The sequence below is a fragment of the Cuculus canorus genome, chromosome 1, assembly GCF_017976375.1.
Source record: "Cuculus canorus isolate bCucCan1 chromosome 1, bCucCan1.pri, whole genome shotgun sequence".
NCBI classification, from domain to species: Eukaryota; Metazoa; Chordata; class Aves; order Cuculiformes; family Cuculidae; genus Cuculus; species Cuculus canorus.
This window is the reverse complement of record NC_071401.1, coordinates 126,073,578-126,099,458: the sequence shown is the minus strand read 5'-3', so window position 1 is coordinate 126,099,458 and position 25,881 is coordinate 126,073,578. Positions and strand designations below refer to the sequence as shown.

Sequence of the window (25,881 nt, the reverse complement as noted above, 5' to 3'; positions counted from 1 at the left end):
CTGTCTTGCCTGGGGAAATAATTCTGCAGTATGTTTCATTCCCGCCATTACACTGCTGGCACAATCCCTGGACTCCTCACCTCTTTGTACTGTCATATTCAGGTTGTTGATATATATCCGTCTTTGAAATAATTTCCAAATTCTTTCCTCCTCCTTCCACACTCACCCTCCAAACCACTTCATCTTTGTGGACTGCATAAACCTCTTGTCACAGCAGTTTATCCCTTGTATCAGATTGTTTGCTGTGTTAGTAGTCTTGCTTGTCTTTTGTTTGTGGGGTTTTTTCTCCTTCAGGGACATTGATCAATGAATATTATCTGCAAGGGCTACTTTGGAATGATTTGTTTCCTCTCGTTGAGGAAAACATGTTGCATGGGAGTATTTATTCTGTCATGTTCTAGGCACCATCTTAGAAATGGAATGATAGATTGTGACTGGCTCAGCCCTGTCACATACCATCTACTATGTCCCTCATATTATTTCCCAGCTTGCATTGGGCAAGGAGATGGGCACGGGGCTTTGCATTTTTGTCTCACTTGTTCTCCTCTCTTATGCGTCTGTTTGTTTTCATCCTTCAGGCAATTTCAGGCGTTTGAGGCAACTGATCCAGCAGCTCTTGTGCCATTACAACCTTCCACTTGAAACAGAGAGTGCCGTCCAGGTTAGGGATACAGAGAGCCTACTAGTACCCTGAAGAAAGAAGGGAATGCAATGGAATTAAAGTCTATTACTCGGGGCCATTCAACATTTGACCAAAGCATGGACATGCTTATGGTCCTAAACACTGACAGCATCGGTGGGGAACTCTCTCCAAGGAGAAAGGGTGTGATTACTGTAGAGGAGTGTACATCTTCCTAACAAGCCATCTGTGCTTGGGAGTCAAGGATACCATCATGACTGATTGTGGGCATCTTTTTCTCAGTGAATAACTTAATGCACCTGGAATAAAGTGCAGTTCTTTACAGTTTTGTCCAGCTAAAAATGAAAAAAATGAAAAAATACTTTTGCTTTGTGCCGTGTTAGATGCCCCTGGGTATCTGACGTATCGGCACTGGGTTGGTGGATAACCCAGTGCTACCACTACGGGAGACACATTCACTTTAGGGCAGTGGTTGGCCCCATGTGGGGTATCCGAGAGCATCTAAAGCAGTACTAGATAATCATGTTTAGGCACCTGAATTGCTCCACCAGCATTCCATAGTCAATCTTCATTGGCAAGGGAAGTACAGCAAGTACAGGGTACACCTTATGAGTATACAGAAAATCTGAATGCTCAGTAATATAATACACTATTTGGAAGAAAAAGGGGACCATATGGGGTGAGGGGGCTGTGCAAATTTTTTCCTTCTGTACTCTGTGAAGCTCTGCATTCATTGCCTGTCCTGAACAGTGTTTTCTCCTACAGGAGCCAGTGGAAGTCGTTGACACAATGAGGCCAGAAGAGGTAAGACTGGCTGCAGAAAGGGAGTGAGGTTAACTGAGTGCTTCTTTTGCCCATTTCCTATCACTTGCAATACTTCCTGAACTCTGACAGCCTCAGCTATTGCCTCACAAAGCCAGAGCTACAGACATTAACTCACAAAGCCAGAGCTGCACAGGTGAGGAAGTCTCACCCAATAAAAGAAGAGATTGTTTTGCTAGATGTACTAAGTAAGGCTCTGACTAATCTGATCCAGCTTTGAAGTCAGACCTGCCATGAGCAGGGTTTTGGACTAGAGAGCTCCACAGGTTCCCCCTCACCTACATCATTCTATAGACCTACGTTGTTCCTTCATTTTTTACGCAAGGGAACCATTATCTTGCAATGAAAAGGGGAAGATGCACTGAGAAAGGACAGGTAAGATGTTAACTCCCTCTTTAAGCAGGAAGGGACAATACCTCACCTTCTCAGAAAACCTCTGATGTGTTGGAAGAGTTCTGTTTTGATAGGGACTTGACATCTGGCAAGGACAGGATAGAAAACCTGAGGGGTGTGACATAATCAGCAAAATGAATGATCTACATATGAAGGATGAAGTATTAGTAGGAGAATGGAACTAGTTTGGGTACACAAGACAGCAACACTGCTGATCGCTGTAAGGGTGGTTCCTTTTCTTTCCTGTGTCAGATAGATGCTTGGGAACAGGAGGAGCTGAACAAAAATGTGTGCTTTGACAGCTGTCACATCGACCCTTCCCCTTTCCAACTGGTAGAGAGGACTTCCCTACACAAGGTGAGTGCAGATGTCCTCTGAGGCATACACCACTTTTTTTTTTCTCCTTCCTATCTATCATTGCAAGTCTAGTCTATGACTTTTTTCTTCTCCTTGTCTTCACCTAAAACTACTATCACCAGCTACCTCTACATCCAGGTGAGTTTGTTCCTTTAATCTTCTGCGTGTACCCCCAGTCTCCTGGAAAACAGAAAGCTACATGATGAGTGCAGTTATTAAAATAGCTTTTGGATACCACGTTGGATTTTACACCCACTACATCAACAAAAGCATTGTATGCCTTGCTGCTGGGGACATTACACTGAGATTTACAGTCTGCTTTGTCAGTGCACAGCACTGGAATGAGTACTCCTGGATTTCTCAGGGTGTTTCTATCAGGGTACAGAGTCTGCCCCTGTGCACCAGAAGAATTGCTTGAAACCACCCTGTATCATAGCCTCTTCATCGAACTGAAGCACAAGGAAAGAGGAAACTTTCAGAAGTAAGAGAGGACTGGGCTTTCACCCAGTGGAAAGGGAAAGTAGTCTACGGAAGCAGAAGTGCACAGCGCATGTTTTTATCAATATGCATCTAATATAAACAGTTAGCATATGCCTTGCACAAAATTAATTAATGTTATCAAATAGGTAAGATCTCAGCCTTGATCAAACTAAGAACACGTTAGCATATACTTAAGTTTGGTGTTTCCTAAAGGGTGTGCTGAAGTAATCTGAAAACCACTAGCATTTATCTTCAAGAATATAGGGGTTACAAGAAATTATATCTGAAGATTGACAATGGGTAGTTTCATTACCTCTCATAAAAAAAAAGAACAAATGAGAAACTCCAAAATAACAGACAAGTCAGCTTAAATTTGATTTACAAAAAAGGCAGGAATAAATAATCAAACTATCTGAGCTATGCACAGTTCAGAGCTAAATGTGAAACTACTGCCAATGGCAAGAATATCCTAGCTAATAAGATCAAATTGTATTTAACCAGTCTGATTTTCTTTTACTTTGGGATAAAATGTCTTGTTTCTGAGAAATGAGATTTTACCTAGTTGACATTTGAACATGACATTCAATATCTCATGTGATGTTAAAAAAAAAGGCAAACACCAGCTGTGAAAGAATGACTTCATGTAAGGCCAGAGGTAAATTCCGGCTAGAGCTCAGCTTAATGAACTTTGAGTCTGGAAATACACCACAGATAAACACTGAGAATGCTGAAAGTTTTAGTATATGAAGACCAGTAAAATAATGGGGTATGTTTAGGCTGAAGAAAAGAAGACTGAGAGCAGTGTGATAAGAAGATAAGAAGAGTCCTTGTAAGAGAAAGGCTTTGTAAGAGAAAGAAAATAACATGTTCTCAGTGTTCCCACCACATTGGGTAAGCAGTAACGAGCTTAAGTTTTGAACAGGAAATATTCTGGAATTAAAAAAAAAGAAAACTTATAGAGTTAAGAAAAGCACTGGAATAAAGAGCCTAAGCAGGTTATCACTTTGCATATTACTATATGATAAATTTCCATAACCAAAGTGAAATAGAATCTGCTTAAGTCCCCAAATACACAGGTGTTGCATGTGAATCTCTGTTTGCTGGATGCAGGATGGGAGTGACCTTGTGTTCTCCGTCATCGACACACTCTCAACTACGGCTGCATAGCAGAAGGACCAAAGAGTAGTATTTGCTGTCTGCAGAAGGGGAAGAGCTAGTTTCTCACTGGGATAACTGCAGACTTGTGCACCTTTGTGATTCCCATTTCTAAACCCCAAGCCTCAGCTCTAACACCAAGAATCATATTACCAGTTTCCTGAAATGGTCTTTTGTGGTTTTGCTCCTAGACACATACATTGTTCTCATTACTGGGCCTCAGCCATGCCTATATAACCAGTATGGGGAAGCTGAGGGGAGTGTTGGCTTTGGAAGAGGTAAGTACAGTCCTTTCATCTCTTCCTAGGCAGCTATATATGTCCTGTGGATCCTTGCAACAACTTACAGCTGCTGGAGGATCCAGCTGGGGACATATATAACTGTGACTGCTGCATTTTCAATCCAGTACTGAATTCTGAGTCAAAGCTTTGGAAGTCATGTAGGGGGACGGATGGCTGTATTTCAGAGGAGTCAGCAGGTGTTGTTTGCAGGGATGTTAGATGGTTCATCATTTTTGTGAACACACAGCTTTTAACTGAGTGGCCATTACTGTCTCTGAAAGTGACATGGAATTTGTTATTTACCATGGAATGACAAATTACTATACCAGTGTAAAAGATGGTTTCCACAAGCCCCAGAGGCAGAGCTGTGACTCTTTGTGATCCCTTTACCATGGACAGTAGACAAACATCTGCTGGATAGGGCTGGGTCAGCCTATTTTTCACCCAATTTCTCTGAACTTTTACTTTTCTCATAGCTCCAGAAGGCAATAGAAGGCTCCACACGCTCTGGGGTTCGCCTCCGCCCACCCCTTGCCAGTTTCCGTGATACCAAACGGACTTCCATCAGCAGTGAGAAGGCCAGTCAAGCCACCCAGGTGTGGAGCTGGCAGGACAACGGCACGGTGGCAGAAGAGCAAGCAGCAAACTTGGGCACAGAAAGCCCACTGCCTCCATCTTCGCACTCCCCCCAGCCCTCACATTTACATGAAGAGGGGGAAGTCCCATGCTCCACTTATGCCACTGATACTGAGCTGGAAGAGATGGAGCTGACAGGGCCAGTTGCTGATAGCTTCTCAGACATCCTCAAGGACATAAGTCTACGCTCCACTGACATCGAGGAGGATGAAGATGAGGATGTCCCCTTATAGCTGGTATGAAGGGAATAGTCCTTCATATTCTTCAGTTGAGCAAGTCTTCTTGTGTTTGCTCCTCAAAGCGAAGCTTTTGGAGGTTCTTTGCTACCCCCACAGAGGATCCATTCATCTGGGAGAAGGGGCATTCGGCTGACCTTTTCTTCTGCTGATTTCTTTCTGTGCAAAGACCGTTAGGCTGTTGGACTATTGAGGCATGTGCAGGAGTCAGACGTGGACTGCAAGGTGGCTGAGAGCAGGCTTACAATGGTTAGGCTTCTGACATGTCTACATAACACAGCAGAAGGGATTGTAACAGGACACGAATACGGCTGTACATGCTCAGGGTGCTCTGGATCAATCTGCCATGTGAAAAATGGAGGAAGAGCAGCTCTTCTCCTTCTCCATTGCTGCCATCTTTCCAGTCACACCTGGCCTGCATACACTAGTGTAAACAGAGCCAGACCTCCAGCCTAGAAGCATATTGCTGCTTCTGACTGCAATCTTGTCCATGTTGCTGCAGCTCCCACTAGCTTTTATCTTGCATCCCCCACCCAAACATTCCCACGTAGAACATTTTTTCCTCTTTCTCAGTTTTTACTCTGGGATTTTCCTGGATGGGGGTGCAGTTAAGAGCTTCCCCTAGGTCCTTTAGCTGAATTGTGCCATAAAAACAGGAGGGAGGAAAATATTTGGTCTATGTCTCATGTCTTGAATTCAGCCAGGGCTCTAAGAAAAGCACCAGAAGGGAGGAAAGCCTCTGTTTTCCTATCATCTCTGGAATTTTTAAACAGAACAGGAAAATCTTAAGTGGGGGCATCCTCAGCATTGGAGGAAGAGGAGTAGAAAAACACATATGCACCTGTATTTCAAATACTTGTGTTTGTCTCTGAATAACAATTTTACAAAGTTATAGTCTTAAAATACAAGAACTCGAAAAAAAACCAACAATGGAGTGTTAGCAGGCTGCCAAGAAGTGCAGCAGAGGGATACCCTGTTTTCTACACTTTGAAACCAGGTTTCTCTCTGAAAACGCTTGCTCTCTCTCCTGGTAATTTTACCCTGCCTACTTTCCACATATTTCTGCATACCTCAGATTTGAGTATTCTGGGTCTCACTTTTGCCAGCTCATCTCCATTGTGACTCACAGCAGTGACCTCAACCCTTGTCTGAAGCACCCCTCTCTATTCCAGTTCTAAACTTGGAGCAGATCTCGATCTGTACCTTGCAAAAAGATGTCTTGTCAGTTTGTGTCATGCATGCAAAACCTTAGCATCTGAAGATAAGATGCTGCTTTGTTTCACTCACTGTCCTTATAAGGTTTTCTCAGTAAATGGGCAAAATCAAATTCTGTGTATTCTGCAGCTTTCCTCTAACATTCTCCACCTCTTTCTACCATACTTTTGATGTGTTGTGGCACTTAGATGCAGTCCCAAGAAGCATATTGGATGTGTTTCCACCTATCAGCAACAGAGAAGAAATCCAGGCTCTTGAGACTATGTTCTTCAGAGTATTCTCCTGGATGTTGGGCCACATATTCTTTCCCAATACCAGTAAAGCCTTATGTAACTTAAGAGCAACCAGTTTCACCTTAACAGGTGGTTTTCATAAGCTGTCTGAGAAGTAAGCAAAAAAAAATCATTACCTCAAACTCAGTCTCCCTAGGAAATTTCCCTATTTGTTTTAACTCCAAGGACTGACATTGCACCAAATCCTCTCTGATGATGGGTGGGAGAGTCTATGACAAGGTTATAGTAAAGGGACATCTCTCCCCAGCTAGTGTCTTGAAGACAGAGCAATTTACTTTTACTGTCTGGAATTCAGAGCCTCCCAGCCCTGAATTGTCTTTGACATGTGTCCTGTCTCTATAAGGTAACTGGGGACAGCCTTTCCTTGCCTAAGTGATCTTCAGTTCTCCAAGGAAAACCCCGCTCTTGTGAGAAGACAGTGGTGATCTGAAGGCAAGTCTCTTGCATACACCAGCTGCTTGCCTCCACTAGAGGGTTGTGGCACATTTCTGGCTGCCAGGCATTAGCATACAGCCTCCCTGCTACCTTTAGGTCACCTTCCCCTGTCTGCAGAGAACAGGCAAAAGAACTGCTATTTGTTTTCTCAGGGAACTATGTTAGAAAGAGGGGAAAGGACATTCCTTTCAAAAAGCCATGAATGTGCAGTGTGTGGCAATACTCTGAGACCCAATCTTTGTGATCTCAGGGTCCACACACTCTCAGGAAGGATGAGTTTCTCCAAGTCAGGCCCAGCATATTACTAGCAAATACAGATTTACATTTTGCAGCTCTGCCAAACGCCTGCACTGAGACAGATGAGACAAGAAGAAACTTTGAGGCTGGAGTCAATACACCTCCCCCTCTTCTCTCCTGAATACAGATATGTGTTATGTATGCTCCAGTCCCACACTTCTCCTACGGTGTGTTACAGAAGAACTGGGATCTGACTAGCTGAGAAAGCAGATGGAGTCTAAATCAAAGCCACAGAGCGTGTGAGTCATGACAGACAGATTGTGAGCTGAGGGAGAAGAAGCTGGAACAAAAATGATGCACGTGGAGAGGCCTGGGGAGTTCAGAGAAAGACACAAGCTAACCTGGAAAGTTTCTTGATGTTTGTCACCTGAGAGTACAAGAGCACACACGTGTGTGTCCAGATAAGCACATAGACATACTGCTCCATTCCTATTGCCTTTAGCTGTCCCAGAACTACATTGAGGAGATGGACTGCTCTCTGTGGGGAAGCTGAAAGGTGGGTGTTACTGATGCTCTTTGGAGGCCTTACTCAACCTTTATTCCAGGTATTTTCCCACCCTTGGAGCAGAAGCAGCATTCATCTACGCCATTTCCTCACCTGGGAAAAAGTAAGCATACATGAATGTGTATAGGGAGCCAGGAGGGTACAAAAAAAACATACTGCAAAATGGTTTGCAATGGCTGAAGATGTTTCCACTTCCATTTCACCAATAAAATCTTCAGTGAGCTGATGTCAAGTACTTTAATAGGTGTAAAACGTGCAGTGAACTGACACTGAACCTTTGTCAAGGGAACTCTAAGCTTGCACCCTCTTGGGCAATTCTGGTATACCCCCTCAAAGTTTAAATTTGAAACTTTTGTCCAGGAAAAAAAGACACACTAATCTATCACTTAAAACCTGCAACTCTCACCCTATCCAAGTAGCACAGGCTTGGATACCTACACATAAAAATTTTTTCCCCAACCCAAAATATCACCAAATTCATACTAGCACTGCAGCTTTCCCAGTCAGCTAGAAATTCAAATCTCAGATCTGTCCCCAAAAATCCAAACACAGACCTTGAAAAACAAGAAGCTCTGAAACTGTTTTGAACCACGGGAGCTTGCTTTCCTCCTAAATAGCATGTGCAGTTGCTTAGAATCATTGTTTTGGGCAGAAATACATGTTACACCAAGCTTGCCACTACCACTCAAAGCACTAAAATAGAGCTGATCTTGTTCAACATTTTCAACTCCAAGCACCTGCTGTACTGTAATTGTACCCAACATATAATAGTCTGAAAAGAATACAAGAGTGAAAAATCTTCACTAAAGCAGAAAATTTTCGGACAACACCATCACCATCTAAAAAATTCCTTTCACTTTGTATCTTCAAGATAAATGCAGTCTTAATGTGAACTAACCAGTTTACTGGCATTCATTTAATGAAGGCAAGAAGTTACCTATTAAATTTTAATCTAGTAAAAAGTTAAACCCTTCCTTTTACATGGCATTTAAATGTGAAAGCAGAAGTCTTGGTTTTTATCTCATAAATATAAAGAACTGAAAAAATAAGGAACACTTAAGGTTGACAAGACAACAGATTGGGCTTTGAGTAGTTAATATTAGGCTAAGAGACTTGGTCATGTTCTGGATGAAGGAGAAAACGCATGGAGATGGAATACTGGACAATGAAAAAATTTGCCTAAACAATGTAACTTCTTTTAGTTGGCAAATTATTTCTAGTTTGCTAACCCTATGGACCAAACCAGTTAGTACAAGCAGACATAGGGAGACAGACAGAATCAAAGGTTCGTCCAAAATAACTTCCTCCCTCTCCAAAGTTATGCAAACACTGTATAGAAGTGTGTGCTTTGTGGCCAAAGAGTACAAGACAGGGCAATAACCAGCTCAGCAAGTAAAGATCCCTCTTTACCAAAATAGTCCAACCCCAGGAAGGTTCTAATTAAAAATACTGTTATAGCAAGCACTAAGTCCTTCATGGCCACATAAGCAAGGATCTGAATACAACTCTCATAACAATTTAATCAACACTAGAGACCAATAATTAATATTTCAGCACAAAAGCCATGCCTGAGCATTAGTATGCTCAAACAGAGAATAACATTTATCTTAAGCCATGTGATGCAAAACTTTTTAAGGCTTTATTTGTGTGAGGCAAGCTTAAACTGGTCCTGACCATAAACCACAGGCCCTCTCTGTGTGACCCCCTCCTACCGGATGGACAACCCTGTGCATGTGCACTCACACACACACACACAAACATTATCTTTTTTAAAATCAAGCTCTGCAACTGGGTTTGCCTGTGGTTTGAGTCACATCCCTCTTCCTTAGTCTGCTGGAAGTCAGTAAGTCCTGGTGTAGCCTCTTAGAACTAAAGACATTACTGTGGACACTGCTGGGATTGGTGTGCTGGCTAAATTAAGCCAGTCTCAGCCAAACCTATTACTAGTTCAAGCACTGGCCTTTTTGAATGAGCATTTGCTCACATCCCAGCAGTCTTGGTGTGCTGCTTGTGCAAACACCCTGTGCTCCATAGTAAAACCAGTTACTGAATCATAGCTAGCCAACTTGAAGGATTGCACCTGATATGGAGGACAAAGTACATTGAGGAAAAGTCCAGTAGCAAATTTATAAAGGAAACAGGATGTAGAGATATTAAAATATGAACTGGCTGCTTTATATGAAGAACACTCTAAAAGCTGCTAATATCTGGCTATTTACTGAATAGCTACTTGTTTAGTTTGAAGAACAAAAATATAAGACCTATAATTCAGAATTAAAAGTCACACAGTCATACAAACTCAAGTTAAAAGCTTTTCAGTTTTTCCACACAAAAGCAAGTACAAAAGACAGTAGTAGAAGGTTTATGAGGAATACATTTGCCGAAAAAACTTAATTTGCTTCTTCCCCCCTGCAGACTTCTATAGCACTTAGGCAAGTGGGCTGTGACATGGTTGGATTATGACCAAACACGTCACAGAATTTTATGCTTAAATCCAATTTGCAGTTTCTCTGGCACAGAAGATATGAACTGTCTGAGAGACTATATAGAAAATACACTTGTAGCTGGTAAAGTGCAGAGCCAGTGAGGTGTGCAGCAAGAATGCCCTCCTTATTTACTGTTTTCATTAACAACTTGGAAGTGACAAAATCTTGTAAGACAGTAACATGAGAGAAATGTGGTAGATTGGCCATCTAGTCTAAACAGAGAAATAAGCAGCAAGTGGAGATCAGAGACTGGGGCAGATACCACAGAATGAGGTTCATGTTGGCACTAAGCAGCTAAATCCAGAGGGGTAAATCTGACTAACCTCTTTACTGAGGGGTAAATCTAGACTAATATGATGCTATATGTGTTCTGTTAGGTGAAGCACTCAGCAGCTGGACATCATCTTTGTAGCATAATGAGAAATTAAGAAAAAAAAGGCAGTTTTGCTGTGCAGAGGTCAGCTTCCAGACTCAGAGACATATTATTTTCCCAGGGACTCAAGTGTTAAATGTGTGTGGAATAATTTATTTAATTTGACATGCTACATTTAAAAAAAAATGATGATTTAGAGGCCATCAGGAAAAAAAAAGAACCAACACGTGAGCAAGTAGTAGCAGACTCATAGGATTGAGGGGGGGAACCACCAAAAAAAACCCTAAAGGAGTTAAGTATGTGTGTCTTATCCAAGTCACAATTAATTATATGAACATAATTATGCAGACATACCTACCAAGGGGCGAGTGCAAATCTATTCAGTACCAAAGGAAGGTAAACTGGAAGGAAGCAAATTAACTTCAAATAGAACACAGAAAGCGAAGACGAGCTAAATCGCCCTGACTGTGAAATATACTGTGCCTTAGGAGGACAAGTGGCACTGCTCAAGCCCTCTAAGAACCAGTGGAAAAGTGCAAGGATCTTGAAAAGGAAATAGGTGTCTTTTAGGGCTAGAGCTTAAAATTCTCATGTGGTAAACAAAGTGCTACTGGATCTGGCCTAATGTCCTAAATCAGAAGCAGATGATACAACAATGTTGGAAGTGATGCTCCTTTCCCTCTGGGTCAACGAATTCTCCAACCTGCTATAAGGACAGCACGCTGAGAGCACTAATTTAAAACTGAAATGTGAACCCAGTGTCTTGCCACCCAGTATCAGTGCCTTTTACAACCCCAGCATCATACTCCTCCTTGTGTTCTGTCCTAACCTGCTGTTGTGAAGCTTCTGACTTGGTACCAGATGTGTTTGCATGTCACCACTATTGGGACAAAACTTATATATTTCATCTGGAAAATTCTGTTTCAGTGTAACAGGAAAAGTCATTCTGTATTAAACTAGAGGATACTGTTGATGTGATGCTCTCTATCATCAAATCTGCCACAATGGCCAGGAATTTTTCTCATGATAGTCACAGGCAAAAATGAGATTTTAGCCCTGTATGGTCAAATACATGATGTGCTTATCTTCTTAATGAGACATAGTCTATTACGTATTTCCTACTCTGGGATGCTTCACCAAGCCACCATGGATGCTTTTCAATGTCCTTCATCAGATTGTCTCATTGAGACCCACCCCCTCTTCCTAGGATCCTCCTTCCTCAGGCGCAACTCCCCTGGAACCAGTCCCACAGAAATAAAACACTTCCACCAGCCAGGATGGCAAGACCACATTCTGTTTAATAACAACTCCATAAAGGACTGTACATGCTATTTTGAGCTACCTCCCCTCCTTTACTGTGGTTGCTGCCACATACAGGCATGGAGGTGTATAATGCCATATAGTTTCCTAAGTCCATATGTAGTGTGTGTACATGTATGTATGTGGTTGTACATGTATGTATTTATATATATCTTTGTAGAAGTGTTATCTCATAAGTCACATTATCAAAACATGCGAAGTACATCCAACAAAAATTTTCAGGCAAATATGTTTTGGAGCTGGAAGACCAAAGGCAAATCAGACTCATTTTAGTTATTAAGGGCTAGTGTGGGACAAGGTAAGGATGAAAGTTTTCAATAGTAGGTCCCTTTCCCTTTTTGTTTTACTTCCATTCAGTACTTTCCCCCCAAACATCAATGCACCTCTGTAAACACTAGCTTGAAAAAATACATATCATCACCATGCAGCTTCCCCACTACAGGAAGTGTGTACAGGCTTGGGGGAAGCTCTTTAAAATTGCTTTTTGGTAACCTCTATTGTACCATACCATACGCTTATGCTAAAGCAGTTTCAGATACTGAGAATACATTTGAAGACTCAAGTCTTTAGTTACTTTTTAATGTGCTTCAGGAATCCATTCCACACGCCACCCCCGAATCGCCCATCCACCACCCTTCTACCTCCCAAATTCTCAGTCTGTATCCTTCCGTATCTGAAAAGAACTGAAACAAGAGAAATCCTGTTCCCTGTAAAATTACTTCTGACTCCCGATTTTATACTGTAGGGATTCTGAGAGACCTCCAATCATGCACCACATCCACAAATCAGAGAAGAAAAATTGAAGCCGAACAAGAATATATGCCTGCAAAAGAGCTTTTTGCTTGCTATATTGCTCACGCATGCAGTATCTGAAAAGAGGGGAAGTCCACCTCTACTTGCCTCATGGGAACTTGGCAGAGCTCTAGAAGAGAGTTCTTAACCTTTTGACCTCCAAGTCATGACTGGATTTCCCTGCCCAATGAAAATCATTCCAGAAGGCCAGTTAAATCTGGACTAGATGCCTTTATTGTCTTAGAAGTAAATCTTGGCACATGATCTTGCCCCATAATGGAGAAAAGCCTTTTAGATGCCTTTGTCTTGCTAGCATGGTCATTTGATCCCTATGGGAAAGCAAAAACAAGTATTTAAAAAGTCCTCAAGTCATAGGAGACGAGGAAGATCCACACTAGGAAGATCCACACTAGCATTCTTCTCATAGAACACTGCAATCTCTCTCTTCCTAGAAGACAGCAGCTATCACTCATCAGTAAGGTAAGTCCTGCCCATGGCAGGAGGGTTGGAACTAGATGATCTTTTATGTCCTTTCCAACCCAAACCATTCTATGATTCTATGATACCTGCACTGAGAACATTCTTGAACAAGTCTTTACAGTTTTAGTAAACATACTCTTTTTCAGAAAGTCACAGCCTGACTAAATTTTTCCTCTTCCAACAACATACATCTGCACTGGAAAAATATATCACATATTTATTTTCTTTTGTGCAAACCAACACTGACACTGAACTTGCTTCTCTTGATCTCCAGGAAAAGATAAAACTTTGTTCTGCCTGTGCTGGGGAAAAACGTCAGTGCAAGGATGTAAATAGACCCTGATGTTCTAACCACAGATCTTCCATGTCCATTTATTAACATAATAACCATTTGTCTTCATCCCTACCCCAGTCAATTCAGGAAGCTGGCTGCTCAGAGAGCAGTGTACCCAGCAGTCTTGCTCAGGCTCCATGACACTTTTTGAGACAGAGAAACATCGATACGGCAGAGATGCGCAGCTGTTCTCCTCTGCTCTTGTGCAGGTTCACTACTACCCAGCCTGGGAAAAGCCTATGATACAAAAGAGACATCTGGCATTGACTTTATAGCTTGCATTCATATTTGAGACTGTGCTTTAATGACTGTAGGCTGTCCTACACACATATTTAGTTCTAATAAGCACTAATTTATCCACACTTCCCCTGTTTACTTTTCCTTTCCCTGAGCCAGAACTTTGAAATCTTTCCCTATCAGATGGCTACAGGGGAGGAGAATGAAAGATGAAGTTATTATTTATTTATACTTTTCTAGATGTAAGGGCACCATTTGCTGATAATCTCTGTATTGGAATGGTTGGGGGTGGGTGGGGGGTTGCTTTCCTTTCTTTTCCTTTTTCTTTTCGAAAAAGTTCAAGAGTTAGTTTAAAGGAAAGGCCAGATTGCTTAGAGTTGTCTGAACGTGGAACATGGGAAATTCCATCTGGGAGAAATTAGAAGGAAGAGCTTAGATTACGCCAACGTTGCTCTGCTCTCTACAACATTTAGAGCTGGATTTATTTCGGTTTGCCTCTCCTGCTAAGCAATTACCAATACAACAGTTAAGGCATACTGAGCTAAATTTAGATATTTTGGGTTTCTAATGAGAGCAGAATTCACATTAACTTTATTTGCACAATGACCAAGTTCTTATGTGGTGTATTTCTTATATGATTCCCCTGAAGAATCAAGCATATTATGAACTGTGTTTCAAAGATAATGAAAAAGAAGCCACTAGTTACCCAAGTATAGGAACGTCTCTTTCCTATCACTCTGTCATACAGAAAGAAGTGTGGCTTGGACCAAGGAGTACCAATCTGCTGCACCAATCCTGGAGCTACAACTTGTGTAGCAATTCTCTAACTGAGCCCATTCTGCCTGGACTCTGCCATGAAGGTTCCTGCCTGTGTTGTGTAAACATAAGATAGCTTTTCTTGACCTTGTTCCCAAGCCTTTCTCACAATGCCTTTCCCTCACTGGCTACACTTTTCCTTGCTGTTGCACAGAGCACACACAGTTGTCCACAAGCCTGTACTGTTGTACACTACATTGCATCACCACCGTACCTCATATCTCTGCCAAATGAAGAAAATTATTTTCTTCTCTCCAGTTCTCTTCTCTGGACCTCTAACTAATATTTTTCAGTTGCTGTTGTACACAGTGCATCTTGCTCAGACCCTGCCAAGGTGCAAAGTGCATTCTGGATCTCTCACTAGATTGGAACTGGCTTAAAGATAAGACTAAACCTCAGTTTCAACAGTTGTGCTTCACTCCCGCACAAGGTTCTGCCTCTTGCAATTACAGGAGAACACTTCTCAGTACCTTTAGCTGCCATGGAGTGTACTCACTGAGTGCATACGAGATTTGTGCATGATTATTTTATTAATTTCATGTGCATATCAAGTTACTCATCTCCTTCTGCCCGATTGCAAGGGTTTATCTCAAAGGAGCCTGTAGAAGGGTATGGAATAGTGAGGGAAATATCAGGGCATTAAATAACAACAAAGAACAAATCAGATGACAGCATACTAGAAATTAGAAGGAAAATACCAGGGAAGAAAGGGGGCACATGCCCTCCCTGGTACCCTAGCTGAGTTTATTCTTCTTGGACAGATATTTCAGTCAACTTAAGCAATTTAAGTTGCATCTGCAAACAAAGAAATATTCTTCAACATGATCACCTGCACTTTTCACCATCCCTCGGTGATGTGTGCCTCACCAAATGAAATTATACAAGGAGCTGATCCCACTGAAACCCTTATTTTGATAGGGGACTAGGTTAGTTTTCGCTATTGGGCCAGTTCCTGAGCAGCCAAAGGAGTGTTAGCGCTGGTGCTTCTTAGGCAGTAGAAGTATATAGCTGGTGGTGACAGAAGGAGGCATGACAGCTCCTTTTAGCAGCTGAGACTTCTCATGAAGATGCCATTTCTAAGTGTACTTTCCCAGTACCCCTAACCTGATATAAAAGCCAGCTGCTGAGAATAGTACTCGCTCTCCCTCTGCTCATAGCTGTTCCTTCTTCACTTTTACAGTAGGGTAAAAGAGCACTGGTTTGCTGTGGGGCCAGCTGTGCACCAGCATCCACACAGGGGCTGTGGGAAGTGAGCACAGTCAGGCCTCCTTTCAGAGCAGCTGGCCATTTGGTCAGCTTAGAGGTACAGTTAAACTCCATTTTCTCCTGCACGCCTGTCTTCAAAAGTGATGGTAAAGTTTTTTAGCAGGAAAAGTAAGTGGGTTACTTGTCTGCAGCTTCCCAGAAGAAGATAATGATTTAGAGGCACAGAAACTGAAAGAAGCATATTGATGCCCCTATCCTAGAGCCTGAGGTAATGGAGTTGAGAAGAACTCGCAAGGCTTGGAAAGAAAGCTTAAGGTTTATATAAAAGAAAACCTTATGAAATAAAGTAACTGATGGGATACGAACAATTACGGGAAAAGAAACAAGCGAGAATTTTCTTGCAGTGGAATCTGAGATCTTTTTCAGTTTGGGTCACTTGTGTTTAAATTTTCCATCATGTTCAGCAAATAATTTAATCAAGTTCCTATTAAAGACAAAGGCTTGGGGTTAGAGGGTTGGGGAGGAAGATGGGAATCTTCTACCTCTGCTGCTTCAAGAAAACCCAAAATTTTATGTAGTGCAGCTCTTGTAAAACAATAACAGGGCTCAGTTTCTTAGTAACTGTAGATCAGGGATACAGAGCTTACCTCTCCTTCTTATCTTCAGCCTCACAAATTCAATGTGGGCTCTGAGTATTTGGCTGGACTCTCTCCAACTCATCCTTCCTCACCAGGATAAAGAAACTGCAGGCCAAATTTTCCTCACAGAGCACCTGTGCCTTCCATATGCTTGAATAGGTGTAGCTATGTAATAATGGCTTTTCTGGGAAATGTACAGTAGGTTCCAGGTCCCTCTCTCTGATACCAGATAGAGACAAACAGCAGGCCTGTTGCATAAGAAAAGGCCTGGTTATACAAACCAGTTTCCATTTTCAAAGAGATTCAAACTGCCTTTCAATTCAGAGCACGATGCTCACTCAGGTAGCAAGTGTGGATGGGCAGACCTGCTCTCTCCAGTAAAGCTCCTGGCAATTGTAGATACATTTCTCTTTTGGATTGCAGAGAGGTCATGTAAAATAGCCTTTCCATTTTTATTTTTTTTCCTTTTTTGAGAAAAAGGCTGAAATTTTATTATTCATAGGAAGTCAAGACCTCTATGGAAAAGTTTTTAAGAATTTAGTAATCTTGAAAGTTTGTTTACAGAGACTACTCTTCAAACCAGTCTGAATTCACAGAGAATCTATTTATAGATTCCTGAAGATAAAGTTATGGAATAATACAGCAGGGTATAATTCTCTAATGCATGACACAGAGCTTGGAATACTGTACAGGTATGTTTTCTCTTCTTATTGAACTCAACAGAATTTTTCTATAAGGTCAATTTTTTTCACACCATTTCCCATATAGACAATTCCCTGTCACTGCCTTGCATGGAGATAACATACATCTTTTAGACATCAATCAGACATCTTAGTAAATATACTACATGTCTACATCAAAAGAAAAAGAAGCCCTGACAATGTGACCCATGTGTTCCAGTCCTGTAAACAACACAGAGGGAACATTAGAAGCTACTCTCAAAGTTACCGTAAACATCCAGATTGGTCCTGGAGAGGCACATGGGAACAAAATAGTTCGGAGAAAAAAGCAGTAAGACACCCAGATCTTCTCCCACAAAGCAATGTACCTGACCATTTTTGTTTCCCTGAAGGCTTTTTAAAAAGGAAATAAGAAAAGGTTAACACTTAAGATTATATGTCATCTGCTGAAATGCTCTTGGCACTTGCCCTGTCTCCCTGTTCTGGCCAGTGTGATTTCCTAGGCAGTGCTCCACAGCTAGACCCAAACCAATTCAGGACAACAAGCTTGCAATGGCCCTGCAAAAACTGTAGGAGATCATCTTTATCAACCCCTCCTGTCCAAGGGAGGGTAGCACCTGAATGTGTAAACATCTTTAAAAGACATATTGAAAGTTCATCATTCAGGAGAAGAGCTACCTCCTCAGAGGGATGTAAGCAAACCCAAGCCCATGGGGAAAAGAAGGTGGTCACAAAAGCTTTTATCTCTTACCTACAACAAATTAACAGTCTTACTTAAACGTCCCAAAGGTCTTCCCTTTAGAGGTGTAATGGAGAGGGAAGGCAGATCTGCTTGGAGTGGACTTGGCTGTAAAGACTTAGGTGTTCACAGAGGAGACCCTCTTCACACAGCTGCCTGTGCAGGTGGGAGAAAGCTGAGTGGCGATAAAGTTCTACCTGAGAGTCCCATTCGTACCTTTCATAATTCCTAGGCATAATCTGCTTTGCTTACCAGGAGCTGTCTGAGCTCTGACACTTGAGGATATTACTTCAGCCACAGTTTATTCTCCTCAGACATTCTTCCCTGCAAATATGCTGGGACTAAACCTGAACCAGGAAAGGAACATGTATTACTCTCCTGTCATCCAAAAAATACACCAAGCCTGAAAAGGCAAATGAATCATGAAATAAACAGAGCAGAGGTGAGTCAGAGCAAGTGAGGAAGAGTTGCTCTGTGACACTAAGGCAGTGCCTAGGCAAATTCCTTTCTCTAGCTCATCAGATCTAGCGTCTGATCTAAACCCATGCTTTGCTCATGCTTCCTTGCAAGCAGTCTTGCAATCAAAACTCAGCACTTGGGTAATGCCTGCTGGTTCTCTTCAGTCCTCCAGCAAAATCGATAGCCTTGTACAATTTTTTCTTTTGCTTTTGCTCCTGTTTATTTTCTGGTGAAAGCTTGAAAGGAGACAGTTTGTTGTTCAACTTCCTTTCAGAACCCCTTCCCCCCAAAGGAAGTCTGTAGAAACATGGTGAGGAATTGTAATAGACTGAATTCCCCCCAGTCAATGAACCATATTTTTTTAACAAGAAAAATATAGGACCCGTACAAATAGGGAAAACTCCTGAAATAAGACTTCTCCACTCCTGAAAAAAGACACAGTAGGGATAAACAGACCAAGTACTGAGCATTATTTACATTGCTTTGGGCTAGGAAAACAAAAGAAGAAAATACAGGCAGAAAGAAGAAAGCAATAGGAGGAGAAAACTTCCCCTCACTCCTTTTCCTCCAGCTAGATTTGGCACTGCAGTAGAAGTGGCAGAAATGGGAAAGTTGCAGTATTTCTGTTCAGTGGTGACTGGAGTACAGGCTTTTCCCATTATAAACAGCTTTGTCAGGAACACTTACCCAGCAATATAAAAAAGTTAAAAAAAGCAAAAACTGAAAATTCCAATGTAAACTGGATATCTCTGATCTCATAGCTGTACACACTGTTCCTGGATCTGATGCCTACTCTGAGTCTCCCCATACTGCTGGCAAGGGAAATGACAGAAGGATACAGCAGCAGCACCAAGATGGACATGCTCTCAAGCCCCCTGCAACAGTTAGATTTTTATGACTGCCTCCATAGCTGACACTGACATCCAGTGCCCAGGGCCAAAAGGACACAACACTCTTGCCAGCTCCTGGGAAGGTATAAATGTCATAGAGATTAGAAAGAGACCAAAGTATGAATATCTGAGAGCAGGGATAGGTCGGTATCTGCATCCATTCTTCCATGCCACAGCACGGCCACGGCCACAGAGCCACATCATCTGTACTGCAGCACAGCCCAAGCCCACAGAGCGCAGTTCATATCCATTGAACCTACGCTTTCATATCAAGGTGCTATTGAGGATCTGGTTACACAGCAAATTGTTCATCTCAGTACAGTCTGTATAGAATACAGACTTATCAGCTACAATCACATTACTAATGCAATCTGTATTTGTAAAGCCATTTCTTCATTTTAAATCAGTTTATATTCATATATTTATCAAAGGTGATCATGTCCACAGAGCAACATCCATTCTGCCAAGATGGGTTCTAGCCACATAGCTGCTCCCTATAGAAAGCCTATCTCATCAGCCACACCCCCAGTAACAGAAGAGTTTATATCCACAGCCAAGACTTTGTATTAAAAAGATTTAGAAATTATTTACCAGTCCAGATCTCTCCAAGCACTTCACATGTGTTGCCCAGAGCAACAAAAAATCAAAAATACATGTCCATGGTGGAGGGGAAGAGGTCTTCATGTGTCAATCACTTTTAGATTTTCCTCTTGTTTAAAAAAATAATTAAATGTCAGGAATGGAAAGGGGGTGTCTGCTAGGAAGTATGGGAGCTGGAGAGAAGAATCCCTGTAATTTCATTCCTTGTCACCCCTCTCTCTGTTCAGCAGTGATGAGAACTTCACAGAAAGCATCAGTTGTTTGTTTCTCCTTCTTCCTCATCAAAGGACTGCACTCCAGAGGAGGTGACATCTGAGACTTTACGGCTCAGCGCAGCATGTTCCATCTCCTCTCGAGGAGACAGTGATTCCAGGTCCCGGCACACTGCATCATCCTCCTCCAGAGAGGGCTTCTTGTTTAGGAGAGGAGCCTTCTCCAGCCGTGTGTTCCCTTCATCCTCAATGTGGTCCTCCATGTATGTGCTGGACTCAGCCCCACCCTGAGCAGTCTGCAGAGGCCACACGTGGACCAGCCCCGTGCTCTGGATGAAGTTCTGCTCCTGCCGCTGTTGCTGCAGCTGTTGCTGCTGGAGAAGGCTACTCTGCATCAAAATGCTTTCCTGAAGGTTTGTCTGGGACTCATCAAAATTCTGGCCTAAGTAGGAGCCAGTTGCTGGGGAGGCGATGAGGGACTGGTCACTGGTCTCCCAGGCATCAGATGAACCTAAGCAATACATGCCCTGTGAGACGTAGGAGTGAGGCCAGCTGTCATACTGCGTCTGGGCCATATGCTCTGCAAGCAAAGGAGGGAAACAACACACAGTTAGACACCCTCTCTAGGCCAAGCTGGCTCATTTAGATAGATAGCTTGGGTGTCTGCGCATGTCTCTGCACCAAACAGGGTAGATAAATTCTTTAGAGGGGAGGAGGCTGAAGAGAAAAGGCAGTTCTAGGCAGTAGGAAGATGAACTGGATTATACCCACAACTGACTGCAAGAGCTGGTAGCTTTCCACAGTTGTGTCCAAGAAAGGCAAAGAAACTGTGCTTTGGAGCCTCCTCATTAAGATTAGACTCCTTGGACATCTCCACAAATAAGTGATGCCTCTGATCTCAACCCCCAAAACCGAGGCTACAGAATAAAACAGAGCAGAGTAAAAGAGAACAACACAACAAGAAAGCGATGTCTCAAGATTATTAAGAGACACTGGAGCTCACCTTGGCTCTCCATTAGCTCCTGATAGTTCTCAGAGTAGTTTCCTCCTGGATTCTCCTGATTTGAGTTTACACTCACATCCTCACCATCCATGGAGGACCAGGCCATGAGAGTTGCCTCAGAAATAGCAAATTGCTCCATTACTCCTGTGCCAAAGGAGACAGAGAGGTTAAACAAGGATGTGTGAAAGTCTCCATTTCTCACCACCCTCTTTAACCACATCTTTTGGTCACATCATCCCACTCTTGTCCTGTCTCAGCAACAACCATAGCCCAGTTGACCCTCATCCTCTCCACTTTGCATTCCACTGGCAATACTCCAACCATAGTCTCCCATCTCCTTCTACCACCTGAACCACCCACAGGCTGGGTTTTTCAGCTTCCTGCACTTTGGTCTCTCATGGATTCTACGCTGAAACATCTCAACCAATCCAATCCACAAGGCAAAAATTTAGCACTACCTGCAAGGAACCGTGCCTCCTTTTCACCGTCACTCAGGTCTGAGTAGGCATCAGCATCTTTGCGTGCTGTCTCATGCGTGTGTTGCTGCTGCTGGCTGTTACCTTTGCCCCAGCCTTGCCATTCGATCATGTGAGCCACACGTCCTTGGCCCATAGCTGTTGGCTTTGTGACGTGGTCCTTCATGCTGCGAGATATCCCTAAGGGGCCAGACATTAGAAAACAAGGAGGGGCTATTACACAGCTCCAGCTTTGTCTGCCATGTCCTTTACCGCTCTTGGAAGTGAAGCTTCTTCCCTCCTTTCTTGACAGGATTCAGACCTTGGATTGGGTGTCTCCTATGTTTCACTGTATCACCCTCCAGGAGACTTTCTCCATCTTTCTTTGGACTAGCTCTCAGAATGGGCAAAAAGGGAAACCCCAAATATGAAAGACCATTTCCTTTCTTGCCTGGAATCCATTTGGGATAGAGTTGGGCATGAGGGATGAAGCTTGGAAGTGACCAAACTAAGAAACAGAAAAAAAGGATTAAACTCAAGACTGTTTGAGGGGAAGCAATTGAAGAGAAGCCAACAGGTGTAAGACAAATCTGTTCTTCAAAAGAAACCTAGGAGATTTCTGTATCTAGAACTGTGGTGGTGGAGACTCCTCTAAGGCCTCAAAAAAGGTAAGAGTCAGAAAGGAGCAGTTTGGAGAGCAACAGGGAGACATGGGAAGAGGCACAAAGGCCTGTGGAGAGAAGCTGCCAAGGATAAACCCAAATTTTGAGGACCTCACCAGAGAAAGATGATTTAGCCAAAGCCCCAATCCCATAAGCATTGGAGTTGCGTTTCAGCTTGGGGAGGATGGAGGTCGTATCTTCCATGGAGAGCTGAAAAGAGAGAGAATATGAAGAAATGATATATAGGAAGGAGAAAAGGAATGAAATGAGGTGAGAAATCAGTATAAGCATTCTAGAAGGTAGGGAGAAGATGAGGAGCAGAAGCAAGCAACAAGGAAAAGAACAAAAGAAGGGAAGGAAAAATTGAAGGCTATTTAACCAGGACTGGGTATTGTATAGCATTGAGACTAAGTGAGGCAAGGGCAGTGGGAGAGGCAGAAATAGGCTGTGAGAAGCCTCCCTTTGGCTGCTGCCCGTCTTCCATAGACATGCTGCACTGTTCCCAGCTCTTTGGTAGAGATGCAGGACATTGCTGATGAACAGTTCTGGGAGCTTACAATGGGGAGCTGACAACGTGATAGACAGGACACTGCGATGCAAAATACATGCATCATAGATTAATCTTTACATGTTACTTTTGGGTTGCACTTCTTCTCATATGATCTTAGCAAAATGAACATGACTCTCAGTGATACATCCTGTTTCAAGCACCTACAACTACCTTTAATGAAATGAGTTCTACAGTTCTACTTAATTCCCTTTGCTCTCTTCTCTGTGTTCACCCTCATTCCCTGAATAACAAGGACAGGAAACTATTGGGACAGGCAGCAATCACAAACATCATCATAAAACACAATTCCTCAAGATGACTTCATCAGGCTTCTTCAGAGGTGCCAGGCATTGCATACGAGGCTTAATTTTCATGTGGGCTAAACAAACATTGCTTCTGCTCTTCATTTCAACCTCTCTGAAAATCAAGTCCAGCATATTTCAAACACAAAGACACTCAAAAGTAGTGACCATGACACTGGAAATTTTAAATCCTGACACAAAGTAAGCATTTGGTCACAGGAACAAATCTCATGACATGTAAGAGGAGCAAACACTAGACAGTCAAATAGTTGGAGGCAAAGGAAGACATTGTAAAGATGTTGAACTGCATATAATCCCAGTCAACTGCCAAAATAGGGGAGGCAAGTTTCTCTAGAAATTGAGTGTAAATGCAGTAGCTAAGGCATCCTCTGACTCTGGAGCCAGGAGTGTCTGTGCATAATATGTGAACTGAAGAAATCAGAAAGCAGGGGAAATTCAGTAAAAAGTGAAAGGTATAGCTGAGAACACAGCTGTTACTCCATGGCGCAATTCCTTTGGGGACGAAGCTGGTTGAAGAATGTCCATATATGACCCCACTCCATACATTCTTGCCTGGGTGCTGCTGTTCAGTATCCACCCTTTTGTTTAAAGACAGCCTCGGGGTTGTGCTCTGAGCCATCTCATAGAAACAGTCCAGAAAAGAACGTAACCATGGAACTAGCACTGTGAGGTTGGAGAGCTATGACATCAAGACAGGAATGAATGGAAAGGAAATTCATGAGCGAGCTTTGATATCAAAGATTTACACTGAGAAAGAGTTGCATTGTGAAAGAGCTCCACGGATTCAGAATAGGTTGGAAAATGGGAAACTGCAAGTAATGAAACTGTCCTCTACAACCTTTAGGGAAACATGATCTAAGGAAACATGACTTTGTATACCTTGCTTTCAGCTAGATAGAGAAAAAAAAATAGCAAATTTCTTCTAGACAGCTGCTGCATGCACCATAATTTTCTTGCACAATTTGTTTCTCTAATTGAGCCTAGGCAAAAGCTCCCAAGCCGTAAGTGCCACCATGAAAGAGATGTCAGTAGGGCAAAGGTTAGTCAAAAACATGAGTTCCCTTGATATTCAGTGGCCCAAGTGATTTGAAACCAGAGAGAACCACAAAATGACTGCCATTTAAAAGTTTTGAAAGTATCTGGAATTTGAAAATGCTTATACTACCAAAAATGCATCTTCTTATCCTGCCTGTCCAAGTGTACAAAGCTATCAAGCCTAATTTTTGTGAACAGATTTTTTAAGCCTCCAGAGCAGAAAAAATAGTTTGGTACTCCTAACATGAATTATTCCCTTTTCAGGATGCTCTTTATGCATCAGTGAAAAAGAAAAAAAAATAAAATCATACTTTTTCATGGCATAGGTATTAAAAGCAACAAGGAACATGTGTTATTAAAATGTTTGCTTGTTTCTTCTTCCACTTGTTAACTGAAGTTTACTGGTGCTGACCGTCTTCCCCAGGGGACATTAAGAATTCTTTTTCTTCTGCATGCAACTGAAAATGACAGATACATTTCTCCCAAACTCCCGGAAGAGATGAAACGATGCTCTAATCAAAGACTACTGATTTTTTAAACCTTCTGGACAGACATCTTTTATCTAGCAGTGCCCAGAAATCTCAAAAAGAAAGCACATGAAATGACACATATTTGTCCCAAAGAGGACAAAGGCAATTTAGTAGCCACCTGCAGAACAAAATACCTGCCAGACAGCAAAAGGCCCAGAGGCAAACAAAAATTCACCACCATTCTCTGAATGATGGAAAATACCCAGAATTTCTGTACCCAATGGCAGAGAAAACCTTGTCTTCCTGTGACTAGAAGTTTGAACAGTGGTATAGCAGATACTCACGTTGATACCATCCCAGGAGAAATCTGTCCGTGTTTGCTAAAGAAAGCAAAGGAGGACATCATGTTAGTATAACAAACACGTTGCAAACAGCCATGCACCTCTCCAGTAGTTTGCCATAATCAACAGCCACTACTTTATCTGATGTATTAAAAATCTTGTGTCTTTCAAGCTGGTTTCATTCCCTGCTGTTGATCATGGTGTATGGTGTCTGTAGTTATCACGGTATTGGAAGGTAAAAAAGCAAACAGGATCATATGGAGAGTAAGAGACAGGAAAGCAACTACCTTTTCATAAGATTCCCCTTCTAACAACTCTTTTTCCCTAAATGTTTCAATGAGAGAACCCCTGCGTGGGAATTGCATCGCTTTGAGGCTAACACAAGGAGGAGCTACGCTACCTGTGCATTTTGAGTATAATACAGCAAGTTACAGAATTATTTTCTGCTAAAATGATTTTCTCTCATAGTCTTTCAGTTTGTCCCTTCTGACCCACTTTCCCCTTGCAAGCCAGATCCATTGCTCGCATCAGCAATTACATTACCAATTCATAATGCATCTCCTTCACCTGGGAGGACTCACATCTCAACATCTTTGGGATGTGGACACTCAGGAAAATTTAGATTAATTACTTACACTTATGGTATCCATCCACATAAATCAAAATGTTCACTGAGGTATAGTTTATGCTCGTTGGCTTTCAGATCTGCCTTTGATTTAATTGAATTTTCCATACAAGGTTGGACCCCACAATTTCTGCCAAGATTCCATGAAACTCAAAGTTTCTTGCAGTTACATTCCAAGCCAGTTAGGCACAACAAGGAAATAAAAATACCTATACATTAGCACTTTGGAAGATTTTGCAAATGTATGTTATTTGTTAAGGTTATTTGTGAACATCACTAGTGTTTTCTCAAATACTTGCTTAAAATAGCTTTGTCCTTTCTATTAATCATGAACGCATACCCTGAACCTTACAGAGCTGAAAATTCAGGTATCTAAGATTGCAGAAGCTGCAATAATTCAGAACAGCAAA

At 42.2% G+C, this 25,881-nt stretch overlaps 2 protein-coding genes across 6 annotated transcripts in view; one reads left to right on the top strand and one right to left on the bottom strand.

The window, feature by feature from the left end:
• CLCN1 (chloride voltage-gated channel 1) overlaps nucleotides 1-16,026 on the top strand; it is a 75,026-nt gene extending 59,000 nt beyond the window's left edge. For 2 of the 3 annotated variants that reach the window (XM_054070366.1, XM_054070373.1), the window contains 5 exons: nucleotides 579-661; nucleotides 1,406-1,444; nucleotides 2,108-2,212; nucleotides 4,039-4,125; nucleotides 4,605-16,026. In XM_054070366.1, the coding sequence (XP_053926341.1) occupies nucleotides 579-661; nucleotides 1,406-1,444; nucleotides 2,108-2,212; nucleotides 4,039-4,125; nucleotides 4,605-4,997 (707 nt within the window). In that variant the 3' untranslated portion in view covers nucleotides 4,998-16,026. Of the gene's footprint in view, nucleotides 1-578; nucleotides 662-1,405; nucleotides 1,445-2,107; nucleotides 2,213-4,038; nucleotides 4,126-4,604 lie in introns of those variants that run through there. The other variant, XR_008450474.1, reaches the window with a different exon arrangement.
• The window catches only part of FAM131B (family with sequence similarity 131 member B), a 33,457-nt gene continuing 19,460 nt past the window's right edge, over nucleotides 11,885-25,881 (bottom strand). Inside the window, exons 3-7 of one of the 3 annotated variants that reach the window (XM_054070400.1) lie at nucleotides 24,850-24,885; nucleotides 22,244-22,337; nucleotides 21,469-21,666; nucleotides 21,011-21,154; nucleotides 11,885-20,587 (exon numbers count right to left, since the gene is read on the bottom strand). In XM_054070400.1, the coding sequence (XP_053926375.1) occupies nucleotides 20,049-20,587; nucleotides 21,011-21,154; nucleotides 21,469-21,666; nucleotides 22,244-22,337; nucleotides 24,850-24,885 (1,011 nt within the window). In that variant the 3' untranslated portion in view covers nucleotides 11,885-20,048. Of the gene's footprint in view, nucleotides 20,588-21,010; nucleotides 21,155-21,468; nucleotides 21,680-22,243; nucleotides 22,338-24,849; nucleotides 24,886-25,881 lie in introns of all 3 variants that reach the window. The other 2 variants (XM_054070392.1, XM_054070410.1) reach the window with 2 other exon arrangements.